General features: G+C 36.9%; 1 protein-coding gene across 1 annotated transcript in view; it reads left to right on the top strand.

Moving 5' to 3' along the window:
- Positions 1–13,958, top strand: part of Morc1 (MORC family CW-type zinc finger 1) — a 209,433-nt gene extending 195,475 nt beyond the window's left edge. Inside the window, 5 exon segments of the mRNA XM_087215093.1 lie at positions 313–400; positions 1,929–1,982; positions 9,516–9,710; positions 12,861–12,942; positions 12,945–13,958. Coding sequence (XP_087071219.1) covers positions 313–400; positions 1,929–1,982; positions 9,516–9,710; positions 12,861–12,942; positions 12,945–13,012 — 487 coding nt within the window. The 3' untranslated portion in view covers positions 13,013–13,958.
- Positions 13,959–15,092: the final 1,134 nt, after the last annotated feature.

Raw genomic sequence — 15,092 nt, 5'->3', positions numbered from 1 at the left:
GCACTTGTGACATTAGGCAGGGTCATAGGACAGTATCACTATCAAGACATTGACCTTGACTCAGTCAACACTCAAGAGAACATTCCCATGGCCTTCCTAGTGTCCTTTTATAACCACAGCCAGGCCCTTCTCCAAGGCTGTGCTTCCAGAAGAAAACTTTGATATCAGTGGTAAAAACCAAAATATTTGGGAGGAACTAATGTTTATCTTTGCCAGGATGTTTAATATCCAGGAAATAAACCCAATTCTAATGGGTAAGTGCTATGGTGCTTGTCCCAGTTATTCCTATTTCTTCTGTGCTTATATTCCTAGGGAGATCCTTCTGTATTTTGTGCCTAAATATCTGCTGTCATCAGAATTTAACTGCACATCTGTGGAAGAGCTGATAGCAAGTATTGAGGTAAGCTTGCCTTTTTGGAACTCTGAGGGAATGACATTAGTTTGAATTTAATCTTAACGGAAGAAAATTGTAAAGTGTTGGAGGTCAGAGGACCTAGAACAGTTTATAAAGATGGGGATCCCTATATCAACTGGATGGCTCACAATGAAAAATGCCCTTGGAGTCAGTGTGGCCAAGGATAAAATGAGGTGTAGAAAATCTTACAGACTGAGAACAGTTGGTTTCAGAGATCAAACAAATGGGACATTTTGCTGATTTCCCTCCTTCTCCTCCACCAAAAAAAAGAGTTTCTCATCCTTAGATATTCTTCTTCAGTGCCTCTTGGGAGGAGCTGAGCTGAGGACTGCACAGGTCCCAGAGCACTGGTCTTACTAGAATCACTAAAACATCACAGGGGAAACTGAAGAAGATTGTACTTCCCAGACTCCTTGTGGAGACAGTGCCATGTATGATTGTGGGAGAAACCTCAGTCAGCTACTTGGGGTGCAAAGGGGAAACCTCAAGTTGGTCTTCCCGCAGCAATGCCAAGTAGTCCCCGTGGGGGTGAGGTGACACTGGCTAAGGTCCATAGTCTGAGGCCAGAGGAGCTGCTTCAGGCAGAGGGGGAGCCACGGTGATGCAGGAATGCTGGGGACCCCTTCACCTCACTGTGCAGGGTTGCTTGTGGAACTGATGGAAAAGCTGTCAGTGGAAAGAACACAAATTATTAATCAGGCAGGGCTGCCACCTGCCTCAATCTGGTCCTGGGTGAAACCCCTAATTTTATAACTTACTGTTTCTTCTTCTTTATCCTTTTCTCTCATCTCTTCTCCCATGTGGCTCTCATTTCTTAACCAGGACCGTTCCTGTCAGGGTCACCAGTGATGTCTGTGAAGACAGATGTAGTAGTCACTTCTTATTTTCTGACTTCCCAGTGACCTTCTATTCGGCTGCCCACTTTCTCTCTAAAGCACTTTCTTTGCATGGTTTCCATGACCACACACATCTTGTTTTCTTGCCTTCTTCTCTCATCTTCTTTATGGCAACTCTTTCTCTACTTGGTTTCTATATGTCCTACCTGATTTCTTGTTCCTGGAGCACATTCCTTTCTCTATTAAATGCTATTTCTAGGTTAGTTCATGTAGTCTCTGACTTTCAGTACTATTCCATGTGCCAATAACTCCGAGTCTGTTTCTCAGGCAATCTCTTCCAAGAAATCCAGACTCCAACTGCCTTTTACACATCACATTTTGAATATTTTTTATTTTATAATTTAATTTTCCTTCCATTTGATTTTTTAATCAGCACATTTTCAATCATGCTATATTTATTTGTGTAAATGGCCTTAATTATTTTTTAATGAAATGAAGTGTAATTTTGTTAATTAATTTAATTAGACCCATGTTTAAAAGACCCAGAGTACCAATATTGGCTAGTTCTAGGCTTTTGATGCTTTTTTTTTTATAAGACGCTTGCATGGTATAACTCTGTTACAGACAGCTCATTCTGTAAAGCTAATATCCTGTTCTATTATCATTTATGAAAACAGCTGGAGCAATGCCCAGAGCAGACAAACAAAAAGCTGAAAATATGTTTCAACCAGGTAAGCTTTCTTTCCATGTAGCCATTTATATTCTAAATGACCTTGTGTTCCAAAGGAGAAATATACATTTCCAAATGTTAAGTTTGAAAGGAAATCAAATTTGCATTTACTTATCAAGACTTAGATTAATGTGTAGAATATCAGATGTCACAAAGCAACATCCTTTTGAATTTTAAAATACAAAATTGTCCACAACATCTACAGTAGGACTGTATTTTGAGCAATAAAGTGGATATTCTTAGTCTTCAAGAAATATAATCACTGAATACTTGAAACACTAGACTAAAGGACAAATTATAAGGTTTTAAATTATTTCAGATAATTTGATCTCTGTTCATTTTTACTATCTTATTGACAAATTTTAAGCTTATAATTATTCCATTATAAAAGTATTTATAAAAGTAATTAATACTATATGAAAGGAATTTAAAGAAATTCACCTGTAGTCTCAAACCATCCATATTTTCTGATACTAATTTTTTTGTGTTTTACTACTGTTCTTTGAGCAGTTCTTTGTTCATTTCTCGCTTTGAAATATATGTGTATTATATATGTGTGTATATATATATATTTGTAGTACATATATTTACTTCCTTGTGTGGAGTTGGTACATGTGCATAACTCATTTTAATTCCTTTTTTCATCCTCTGATCCTCTCCTCCTTTCCCCCTTATTTAGTTTTTAAAAGATTTTGCCACCTGCCTCACAAATGCAAGGTCCCAAGTTTGATCCCTGGTACCAAAAATAGAAAAAAGATTTTGTGGCTGGTGAGAGGAACTCTATGATGTACTTCAGTTCTACTACAGACATAGCTCAAAAAATATATATACCCTCAGTTCCCTCATTTCTCACTGGAGAACACTTCTCTATGGTGTGAATATGGCCAAGCTCATGTACAGGATTAGTGCTGGAGCCTAGGTGTCCATGGAAGTTCCCAGACTCATCACCTACGTATCTAGTTGCTACAGCACCTTAGAACTTTTATGGCACCAGGGTTAATATTGAGCTGTTAAGTATCATTGACACTTGTCTTTTCTCAAATGTGTACACCAGTGCCATCACTAGCACATACATTATTGGCATCTTCTTCCACCTACTCATGCTTATAGCCATCTTGTGGAAAACTACCACACTAACATGCAAAATGTAAAGTCTAGGAGGTGAGTGGCAGAGCTTAAGACGTGCAAAGGGCAGAGATGGGCAGTGCTACTTGATTTGTCTCTTTTGTAGATAATGGTATTAATTTTAATATTCTTGTTTTATAAGTGAAAAAGAATTGTGAATTCCCAAAAGACATGACTAGGCACACTTGAAATGAAGATTAGAAATTGAAACAGGCTTCTGGTTAACAAAGACAGAATTATAAAAGTATTTAAATTTTGAAGTGAACCTAAATTTAACCGGCCTTGTTAATATGTTTCCCTCTTATATTTCTGACTGAGTGCCTAGTGGACTGTCACAAGTAACTAGAAACAGGAGTAGAGATTATAATTAGCATCTCATTACTGCTCAATTGAAAAGTGAATTTACTGATTTTCTGAATGTTTTATTAAAAATGTGGCAATTAAACATTTTTCGTTTGATGACTTTTTGTTGATATATCTTAGCTAGAATAAAAGACAGTTTACTTTCAATATGTTTTGACCATATTTTAGCACTATTATTATTTTAATCAACTAATACAAAACTATGATTGAGAACTATTAGCACCAGGCAGTAAACAATGACATTCTGTGTGTTACCTCATTTAACTCACAACTTTGGGAGGTTGATAACCACTGTCTTCAGCTTAGTAACAAGGAAATGGAGGTTCATTAAGATAATTTATTAATCTCATCATGAAAGTAAGTATCAAATTTGAAATTTCAACCCAGATTTGTCCTACTCTACAGTTCTCTTCATTCTACAACCCCCATGTTATTCTTATACGGATTTTAACACTTGACACTTGGTATAGAGTTTGTATATGTTACTTGCAATAGGTATGTTACAGGTTCTCAGCCTACTGGTGTAGAAGAATTGCCTTAAACTTTTAGAGACCTTGCCATTATATCATGACATATGGTGATGATGCTGATGGTGAAATCTTTCTTTGTGGTAGGAGGGTTTGCTTAGTGTCCAGCAGAAATTGATTATCCCAAATGAAAGTCTATGGCAGTCACCTTGAAGAATTATCAAGACCTGGATCTTCCCATATGTCTTTATTTATTGGTTAGAAATTTGTGATAATTGTCTTGTCAAACATAGTTTACCCAAGATTATGTATTCCTTTTCATATCTATTTCTAAATTTTTTCAGTGTTTACATTATTACTAATGAAGGGATCATGGAGGCTAGAGTGAATACAATCCATGTTTATTCAGAGTGAGCAGTGTTGACATAGATGATGATTAGAATCTTCCTAATATTCAAGGAAAATGAGATTCAAAGAACCAAAGCAAAGTTATTAGTCAAGATCAGAAACTTCTGTTAAAAGTGAGCTACAGAAGATGGTGATTGATAGTTTTAGGTACATGGTTATAAAAAACACACATTTCATTTCTTTTTTTAATTTCAATTTTATTGGTATAAGCAGGGATGGTTCAACATACGCAAATCAATAAATGCAATACACCATATCAACAAAGCCAAAGACAAAAATTACATCATCATCTCAATAGATACAGAGAAAGCATTTGACAAAGTCTAACACCCATTCATGATAAAAACCCTACAGAAAATTGGAATTGATGGTCTTTATCTCAACCTGATAAAAGCCATCTATGAAAAACCAACAGCCAACATTGTACTAAAATGATAAAAACTGAAAGCTTTCAGTCTAAAATCAGAAACAAGGATGTCCACTGCCACCACTCTTATTCAATAAAGTTCTGGAAATATTATCTACAGCAATTAGACAAGGAAATGAAAGGAATAAGGATAGGAAAAGAAGAAGTTAAATTATCATTATTTGTGGATGACATGATATTTTAGATAAAAGACCTCCAAAACTCCACCAAAGGACTTGTAGATGTAATAACTAAATTCATTAGTTCAGCTGGATACAAAGTTAACACTCAAAAACCAACAGCCTTCCTGTACACCAATAACAAACTCACATATAGTTTCTTGAAGTCCACATAGAGGACAAATCTGTGCAACTTGCTTTAGGGTGTGTACTTTTAATAAAGAGAGCCACATCAAAACAAAAGAGGGCTCTGTATAAGTCACCTCACCCTGACCCATGAGTAGCTTTCCTAACAACTGTTAGAGCAGGAGATGTTTCAGGGCACCATTGATGACTTTTCACTACCTGTCCCAAACCAGCGTCTTTTGTTCTTTCCACTCACAAGCCATCAGCTGCATCCAAAATGAGCATCCTAGGATTGCTCCAACCTCCATATACTGACTTACCTCTGAACCTTTCCCCACACTATATTTCCCCAAAATAGTTATCCACTCTCAATCCCTTAAAGACTCCCCCGATAGTGCTTGGTTAATGAAAGAACCTTAAAACTCTTTTCATTAAAATTCTGACCCTGTGTTATAATAGGTTCTTGTGTTTCATTTTCTCCCCAACTAAATTATAGAGAGCTTGAAATTAGCACTCCTGTATCCTGGCAGCATTCAGTACCTTTGGATGCATTTGGATCTTAATTTTTGTGCATTGAATCAAATTTGATTGTTTCTGCTCCAGTGCCTGCCTATCCCCATACATATCTTTATGCATATCCTCATTTGCATAGTGCACAATCTATAGATGTCATATGTCTTCCTTATTTTAAGCAAACTTGTTAGGATTCTGGAAGTGCACACATGCTGGATTTGAGCTTTCTGAATTCAAGGTAGAAAATTAATATCTCACTTGAAGATCCTTTCTTTCAAATCCTAATTCTGTTCTGACTTAATGGAGTTTAGAAGTAATTGCATTTTTGATCTGCTACAAACACCTCTACAAGAGTGGGTTCAACCAGAAAAACTAAAGCCTCTCAACTAGTTAAGATTCTCTTCTCACCTTAATTAAAATGTTAATACAACTAGATGTCCTTTTGTATTCGGCCTCAGAAGTTGTGAAAATTATTACCTTTTAAAAACTCTTCCTAGAGAGTTCAGCCTAAGAAAAGCAGAATAAATCAGGAAACTGGATTGTAGTCTTTGAAGGAAATATAGTTTGCTCATTATAAAAGGGTGAACTTTCAGAGAATGAATATGACTTTGAATGTAATGTGCTTCATATCATAGTCTATTAACAGTGTTGGGGTTTGCTTCTGCTTTTGTCTTCTTATTTTTAATTTTGAAATACTATTTTGAGATCTATAATGTATGATTCATATGAAACTGCAGAAATAGTACAGAGAGATCCCATGTATCCATGACCCAGTTTCCTCCACTGCCCACATTTTGCGTTATTATAGTACAATACCGAAACCAGAAAATTAAAATTGGTAAAGATGTATGTGTGTGGTTTTAGTATGTGTATATACTGAGATGCAGAATTCCCATCACCACACATCTCTCCCTTCTGCCACCTTTTTACAGTCACACTCAACTTGCCCCCCACTAGTACATCTGACTCCCAAGAACCACTGGTCTTTCTTCCATCACCATCATTTTACCACTTCAGGAGTGCTGTAGAGGTGGAATCTCATGGTATATGCCCTTTTGCCTCATTTATTCATTTAGCATAAGTTCAGGTCCATTCAAGTGTGTCAATAGCATGTTCTTTCTTAAGGGTGGTGAGAAATACATCTGTCCTTCCAAATAGTGGTGTTTTTAATATTTTATATTTTTCTTTAATTTTATTTGTCTGGGGTTGTTTTATTGTTGCTGTTATTAAAAGTGTTTCTTGGTTACTATTATCAGGATGGCTAAAACCGTAAACTTCCAGAATTCTAGAAACTGAAAAATAAGAGTGCTGGTCACACCCAAAATATCTGTGTCCTGCTGCCCTTGTTCCAGCTGAGTTGAATTATTTTCCCTACTCTACCTTCACCCTAGGGGAGAGGCCACCCCTTTGGTTTTCTGAAGCCTCCACTGGGAGCCTCTATAAAGCTTCCTGGAGGAGGCAGTTGTTCCTTTATTGTAAGTCATCAACTTCTTATAGAGTGAATTGAAGATGTTCAAAAGTGGATTGTATGAATTAATAATGTGTTATTTACAGTAAATGTCCAACTTATGAACATTTAAGTTGTGAACTTTCACAGATACAAATGTACCTTGCATTATGAACATTCGTAGATGCAAACAAATCAAGGAAGTGGGTCATATGTCTAGTGGACATTGTCACAGTTGTGCTGCTGTGTGCTTACTGTACTGTGTGATAGTGTACAGTAGTGCAGTGCTCAATCGGAACCAGGATGTCCAGAAGTAAAAGGAAAAGCAATGGTGATGTGGAAGGGACTGCTAGGAAGTGCAAAGCGTGGTATACATTGTGACTTCAGAATGAATTCAACTTACAAAGTTCTCCCAGAACAGAACTCATTCATAAGTCAGTGACTTACTGTATATCAAAAGAGAAGAATTTTGAATGTGCTCACTGTAAAGAAATGATGAAAGTTTAAGGTGATAGCATATGATAATTACCTGAATGTATAGTTACCCAATGTGTACTACATAAGTCAAAACAAAACAAGAGTGGATTCCCCTTCAAGATCTTAGACTCTAGCCTGGCAGGGCAGGATTGTCCCATGTGTTCGAAGTTCCCTTGTGGTGAGTGTAAATTTTTGATACCCTTGAGGAACTTACATCTCAGCTGTCATGTAAGACATAATATGGAGTCACAGAATGATAGATGATAAACATTGTGCAAGGCCAGGGTATTAACAGCAGCTGGTGTGCTGGGGAAAGGGAGGTGATTTCAGATACAGTGGCCAAAGAATACCTGAGGAGGTAATGTTTCAAGACAGACCAGAGGCCAGGAGGATGTCTTGTGTATATCTGGGATTGAATTTACCAAATTGAGAAAGCAGCAAGAGCAAAGGGCCTGATGCAAGAATGATGTAAGAATATGGGGAAGTATATGTAAGAATATGTAAGAATATATGTAAGAATAGGAGAAGCCAGGCTGAAGATTTCGAAGCCTAGCTTTTGGTGGCTTACATAAGCTTCTAGGAAGTTTAAGACTCTAACAATCTAAGATGTCTTTATAGAAAACCTACAAACCTCAGAATTAGTCTTTAACATACTGTAATACACCCATGGATTCATGGCCAGTGTGTGCCATTATGAAATGTTACTTTATTCCCTGCTCCCACACATTCCTCTTCATTAATAGTATATGAAAAGTGCAAATAATCAGAAGGTAAATTAGCTACATGAATCCAAGTCAAATACTATAAATCAGGACTTTAATGCCCTTTAACAGCAACTGTTCACCTTCTTCTTAACTCTAATAATATCTGAGCCTTACTTGGGAGCACAATGCCCTTTGACCAATAAGATATACGTGCATACTTGTACTATCCCATAATGCTACCTAGAAAGTTCTTGAGGGCAGAGCCTACCCTACATATTTTTGTATCACCTATAATTAAATTTGAAACATTGAAATTTATGAAGTAGTTAGTGGATATTTATTAAACAGAGCTACATATAGAAATGGTATTATTTCTTCAAAGGATTTTTTACAGAAAGAAGAGAGTCTCATGAGAGCAATGAGTGCCAGCAGTGGTGACAGGGGAGTATGTGGGGAGGATCTGCACCACATCTGAGATAGATGTAATGGAAGGTGGCAGCAGGGAGCAGGATGGGCCCAGAGGGTAAATGGGGCTACCCTACCACAATTTTCTTTGCAACCCAATCATATTAGAATACAGAAAGTGCCTTATTACAGAAACATCAAAATATTTATTAAAATGGGATTTTCCCTATATTTCTTTTTTCAGAATATCTCTGGTCCTCTCAAAATGTTGACACAAGCAATTAATGTCATTTTCAAATGGAAGCCCTCTCTGTTATCTCTTTCTGCTTCATGAAGGGCTCAGGCACAACATGCAATGTTGGAAAACAGCCAAGACCCTTGAATTTTCAGGGAGCATATGGGTAACAGTCCACACTCCCTGCATCAGGATAAAGAACCCAAAAAGAGTGAGGGAGTAGCATTTATCATTCTGTAGCTTCTGTGTCTATAAAGACTCCACAGTCTTCTATAAGCAACACAACAGTTTCTTCAAGACAACAACCTCTCATTACCTGTGAATTACTGATATTGTGGAAAGAGGTCCACAGTCACCTGGCCACTTTGAGCCTTGAATAGTTTTGTACCACTGGTGGAAGTACAAGTTCAACCTTCACAGAATTCCTTCTTCATTCCAAAGAAAAGGTCTTTAAGCCTAATTTTTTGTGCCTCTATAATCCTTATAATTACTGGAATATTGTACATTTTCCCTTCAGAGAGTAAGTTCTTTAAAGGTGTCAACAGTTCAGACTGACTGTCACACTTCAATACAAAGTTAATCCTTGAGACACGTGCAGAATTGGCATACAAAATATTTTTGCGATATTCACAAAAATAGTAACATTTTAAAAATATACTGTTTTAAAAAACATCCACAGATCCAGAATGTTTATATGGTCCAGTATGAAAAAAATATGAAGAGAAAAATACAATCCATTATCTATGATGCGAATAGAAGAGCAATTCTTAATGAAGTCTCTCTGATACGTTGTGAACAAAAAAGAAAAGTATCTGAGGATAAACTGAACAATCTTCGTGTAAAACTGGCAGCATTATTGCAGAAACTTCAGCTGGTGAGTGATGAAGTGTTATTAGTCAGGATATGCTCTGGGGAAAGAGCCTGTGTTAGTCAGCTTTGTGTTACTGTAACAAAATATCTGTGAAAATCAAACTAAAGGAGGAAAGGTTGGTTTTGTTTTAGGGTTTCAGAGGTTTTAATCCATGCTCAGCAGGCTCTATTCCTTTTAGGTCTGTGATGAGGCAAAACATCATAGAGAGGGTGAGAGTGTGGCAGAGCAAAGCTGCTCACCTCATGGCAGTCAGGAAGCAGAGAGAGGAAGGGGGCCATGGGCAAGATAAATCCTTCCAGGTTACACCTCTGTTGAGCTACTTCCTCCAACTAAGCCCCACTTCCTAACATCCCACTCAGCTATGAGCTCATCATAGATTAATCCATTGATGAGGTTAGCACCTCCATGATACAATCGCATTCTGAAAGTGCCACTCCTAACCGCATGAGCTTTTTAGGGGGCATTTATGATCCAAAGCAAAACAGAACCCTTGTATACATTCTTCTACTCTTGTCATTTGCATACTGACCTTGGGCAGGTCATGTAAGGATATTGAAATCATAAATAGGTGAACTTCGAAGGATATATTAGAACATTTAAAAATCTTCTATTCTTTTTTATCTTTAAACATTAGAGTCTTTGCTTATACTCTTGGTAGAAGATGCCTTTGGTGTCTCCTCAGCAACATATTCAGTAGGAAATTTCTCCAATTTTTTTAGAAAGCAAGATACTTTATCTTCATTTATAAATTAAAATAAGCCCTCCAAATATTAGCCATGTTGGAGAGGTTAGGAAACATCATGTAAGTATCGATTACTGTCATTTTTGTTTGTGTATTTTAATTCATAAACAATTGAGCTTTTAATAATAGATGGAACTAATAAGGAAAGGCCCATCTTCTAGGACAGCATATAGAAATGCTGGATACAGCAAAAATTAAATTATATTAGCTGTAGGTTCCAGAAATAAATTAAGAAATCCAAACCAGAACAGTGAGGTTAGGGAGCACGTGGCCTTTTGTCCTCAGTTGTAGACCCTGGGTGCTGCGGCCTAGACAAGATCTTCCCGGGCCATGCAGGGTGAGAGTGCAGGGACTGAATCCCCTTAGAAAGCCGGGAGAATTTACCAGGGACAGCTTCACTCATGAAGGGAAAGACGTGGGAATTTGCCATACATCAATATAGAATGTGCTGAGCATGGACTGCCTGCATTTCAATCTTAGCTGTGAACATTGCAAAATGAGAGGTTAGTATATTGCCCCTTTGGTGATCTAGGAAACAATTAAAATGCTACTGTATTAAAATAAAAAGGATAAACAATGCTGTTTTCACATTGTGGGAGGTGTATTTATGCTTCTGTTAACAACACTTCAGCCAGTTCTTTATTGCTGTGAAAATGGAATTTGAGTGGAGCTCCTTTTGGCTCCTGTGGCTGTGACTGTTTTTACTTCTAAAAGTTTAGATGTTTACTTGTAAAAGTTCAAAAGTTTGCATTAAACATTTAAAAATTTAACAGTTTACATTAAAAGTTTACATGTAAAAGGTCGACTGTGTAACCTGGCACATGGTAGACTTTCAGTGATGATTGTTTTGATAACAAGGAACACTGGAGAGACCAAAAAAAATTTGGTATCATAAAAATTCAATATTACTTTCTGAGAGAGTTTCTAAAAATGATTCTTTCCTATAATAGAAAAATATATGTTTGGGGGCCAGGGATTTAGCTCAGTGGTTCTGCCACCTGCCTCGCAAGCAGAAGGTCCCGAGTTCGATCCCCGGTTCCAAAAAACAAAAACAAAAAACAAAATAAAAAACAGATTAGTCAGAAAAATCTATGTTTGGCTAGGGGAAATAAAGGAATAATAACTCTCTAAAAAATTACCTTCTGTGACATATCCTTAGATTTCCCAGAATAGCCAGGGTAATTATATTAATTAAATTTGCTTTTGACACAAAGTTTGGTAGGAGGGATGTGAAGGTCTTTAGACACCACAATGTGAAACTTTTTACCCACAATCATTTAGAAGTATTCAAATGGCTCTGACTCAAACATATTTATATATTTCTGTACTTGAAACTTCCATTTGTACTTCCCCTGACTGCCACAGTGGCTGCAGTAGAATGGATCAGAGAATAGAGATGAGGTTGACATAAAGCAGATAGAGTGGGACAGGCTCATGAAAAAGCTATGTTTAACATCAACATGAAGACCTAGGAGGAGGTTCAGTCTGCCAGGAAGAGAATGTAGCCCAAAGATAAGACTGTACCTAACAGGCTCAGACCTTCCAGGGTCAGAGAGGGCCACAGAACATCTTCAGGTTATTATATTGGGAAATCTAGGTGAATATCAACACCACGGAAATCCATCCACAGGAGCAAGACCCCAATCTAGGACAGAAGTAAAGCTGAGGCACATTTAATAGAACCAGAGAAGGAAAGGAGAGACTAGGATAGTGGTGCTGCATACTTAGTGGGAACAATAATACAGCTGGGATTGTTTCTGAAAGGTCCTCCCTAACAATTCTCTCATCCATCTGTCCATTTGGAGAGCCAGTTGGCCCCATAATTGGGCCTGAAGGAGACAGATTTGGATCAATAAAGATAGAGCACATGTTCCCTTGATCTATCATAGACCAAGGAGCCCGGGAAAGGGAAGCATGATTACCCCAGTAGGGAGAGGGGAAAAGGAAGGACAGAGAGAAGGGGATGGAGCCAAGTGGGGAACCAAAGATTAAGGGAAAAGATGGTACCCTGGGAAGAGGAGCAACACAAGTGGCCATTTGGGTATTCCTCTGTTTTTGCCTTCAAGGCTAAAGATCATGAATATTTAAAATAGCAGATGGCAACCTGTAATAGAGAAGGATGACACTGGGTTGGGGGTTTTAGGAATACAACAAGTAATTTAGAAAAAAATGAGGAAAATACCACTGACCAACCTCCACTAACGAAAAACTGATCCAAATTCCTCACAACTGGTGAACATAAAATGAGATTAAATGTGAAAACTTTTGGAAAGGTTAAAAGTATTATTCAAACACAGGACAGGTGTCCTTGCCACATGAGTCATAGAGAACACTGTCAGGAGGCCGACCAGGCTAGTGGAGTTAACCTGGCAGCTTCTTTCCCTGATGCAGCCCTGGGTGTTGTCTTCCAGGGTGGCCCTGCCAATGACCTGGAGCAGATTGACGCGTATCTAGAAGGTTTGCTTGAAGACGACAGATTCCTTTTCCAGAATACTTTAAAGTGACCACAGATGCAGGACATCCTCTCCCTTTAGAAAACAGTGAAAGAACTTCTCAAAATTAAAAGTTTGATAAAAGCATTCTTTTCTAAAACACTAATAAGTAAATCAGTAGATTCTTTTCCAACCTTTCCTTTTGTCATTGTTATTCTAAAATTTGCCAGTTTAATGCTAAAAAATTTTACACTTTACATATAGAGACTGATTTAAATTTACATTTTATTTTCTAACTATTCAATAACTTTTTATTTTCTATAATTACTATATTCCATTTTCCTAACTATGCCTGTTCTCTCAGAAATAATTTCTAATTTCCATGTGAGTTACTGAAAAAAATACAAATGTCACTTAAGTTTAAATTTTGCTTTAACTTAAGTTTAAATTTTGCTTTAACTTGGGCTGGGGATTTAGCTCAGTGGTCTTGTCGCCTGCTGCGCAAGTGCAAGGACCTGAGTTGGATCTCCAGTACGAAAAACCCTCAAAAAAACAACAACAAAATTTTTGCTTTAACTTAAATAATTTTAAAACCTTGAAGACAGTGTTTTTCAAAATCAGTATGCAAAGAACTATAGAATCACCTCCTTTTGAAAAATAGTATATCTTTTCTTTACTACAGCCAATACTCAATAAAACACAAAATGTAAGGGCCTGGGTATTATTCCAACATACCTGTAATCCCAGCATCTGGGAGTTGAGGATGACCTAGAATTGGAATTCTAGGTCATCTGTTAAATTCTAGGCCAGCCAGGGCTACATAGTGAGTTCAAGGCTAACCTGACCTACATAGAGAGACCCTGTCTAAAAACAAAAGAAGGAAGGAAGGAAGGAAGGAAGGAAGGGAAGGAAGGAAAAAAAAGAAAATAATAATCTTTTAAAAACATTGTGATATAGTTTATATGATAATTTTTTGTTATAGTAAAAGAATAAATCTCTTAAGCATAATATATATTCATAATAAATGTAAGAGTTATATTTTATATATGTAAGAGATGGTTTTATATTTTCCTTAATAACTGTTTTGTTTGGAAATGTTTGTAACCTTGGACTAAAACAATAAAACATTTAATAATCAGTGGAATTGTACAATTTTTTGGTGTATAGTAGATGATTAATGAATATGTTCAGTACACTTTAAAAAGTTTGTATTTTTATTAGTACATGTTTGCAGTTGTAATGATTACATTCATGGTGGGAAGTTGGTACATGTACATAACACATCTTAATTCTTTTTATTTCCCTTTCGCTTCCTGCCCTTTCATCTCTTGATCCTATTCCTATTTGCAAGAGATCCAACTCCCTGTGAATAGGAGACCCAGTGAGACAGTGAAAAGTCTCATCCTTTTTGTGTCTTTAGCCCGTTTACTGTCTTCCCAAGAGACACGCTTTTACCGACTTTCGTATCGAAATTCTACTTTGGTATATTTTACCAATTACTTGTGAATCCACCTCTAAACAAGGTATAGAAAACCATGCTGATTATCTATAGTTGAAAACATGAATATAATAGCATTCAAGAGATGCTACTGATTCCTTTCTACTCAAAATCCCTTCAAGATCATCCATCTCACACCAGGAGCAGTATGTGTGTCATATATCTGTCCTGGGAAATAATTTCTCATTATCCTTAATTACTCTTTATTGTGCCATTCTATGAAAATATCAAAATTTATTTAACCATCCCCTTATCAATGGACATTTAGATATTTTTGTCCTTTCAGATTTACATGCACATAAAAGTAAATATCTTTGTAAGTGTGTGTCTCTCATACATGTACAACTGTATCAGTTGATTAAATCTCAGAGAGTAAATTCCTGGGTCAAGGGATTGTACATTTTGTTTTTAATAGATATTGCCTAATAGCACAGAATAAAAATTTTGTTAATATATACTCCTTCCAATGTATGAGTGCCTGTTTCTTCTCACCTTCACCTGCCCAGTGGATTCTCAGAGTCTTACCTTGCTGATCGAATAGGTAAAAAGTGAAATACTCTTGTACTGTCTTTTTATGTGCTGGGAGTGAAGTCTGAGTCCCGTAAGTTTTAGGCAAATGCTTCACCATTCATCTACCTCTTTCTCTTTTTTAAATTTTATTTTGGGACATGGTCTTGCTGAGTTGCCCAGGTTGGATTCATACTTGTGATCCT

The sequence above is a fragment of the Heterocephalus glaber genome, unplaced genomic scaffold, assembly GCF_053883595.1.
Source record: "Heterocephalus glaber isolate CG9 unplaced genomic scaffold, H.glaber_assembly_v1.0 deba00000122, whole genome shotgun sequence".
Lineage (NCBI taxonomy): Eukaryota > Metazoa > Chordata > Mammalia > Rodentia > Bathyergidae > Heterocephalus > Heterocephalus glaber.
Note: the sequence above shows the minus strand (reverse complement) of the source record. Positions and strands in the feature narration are given on the sequence as shown.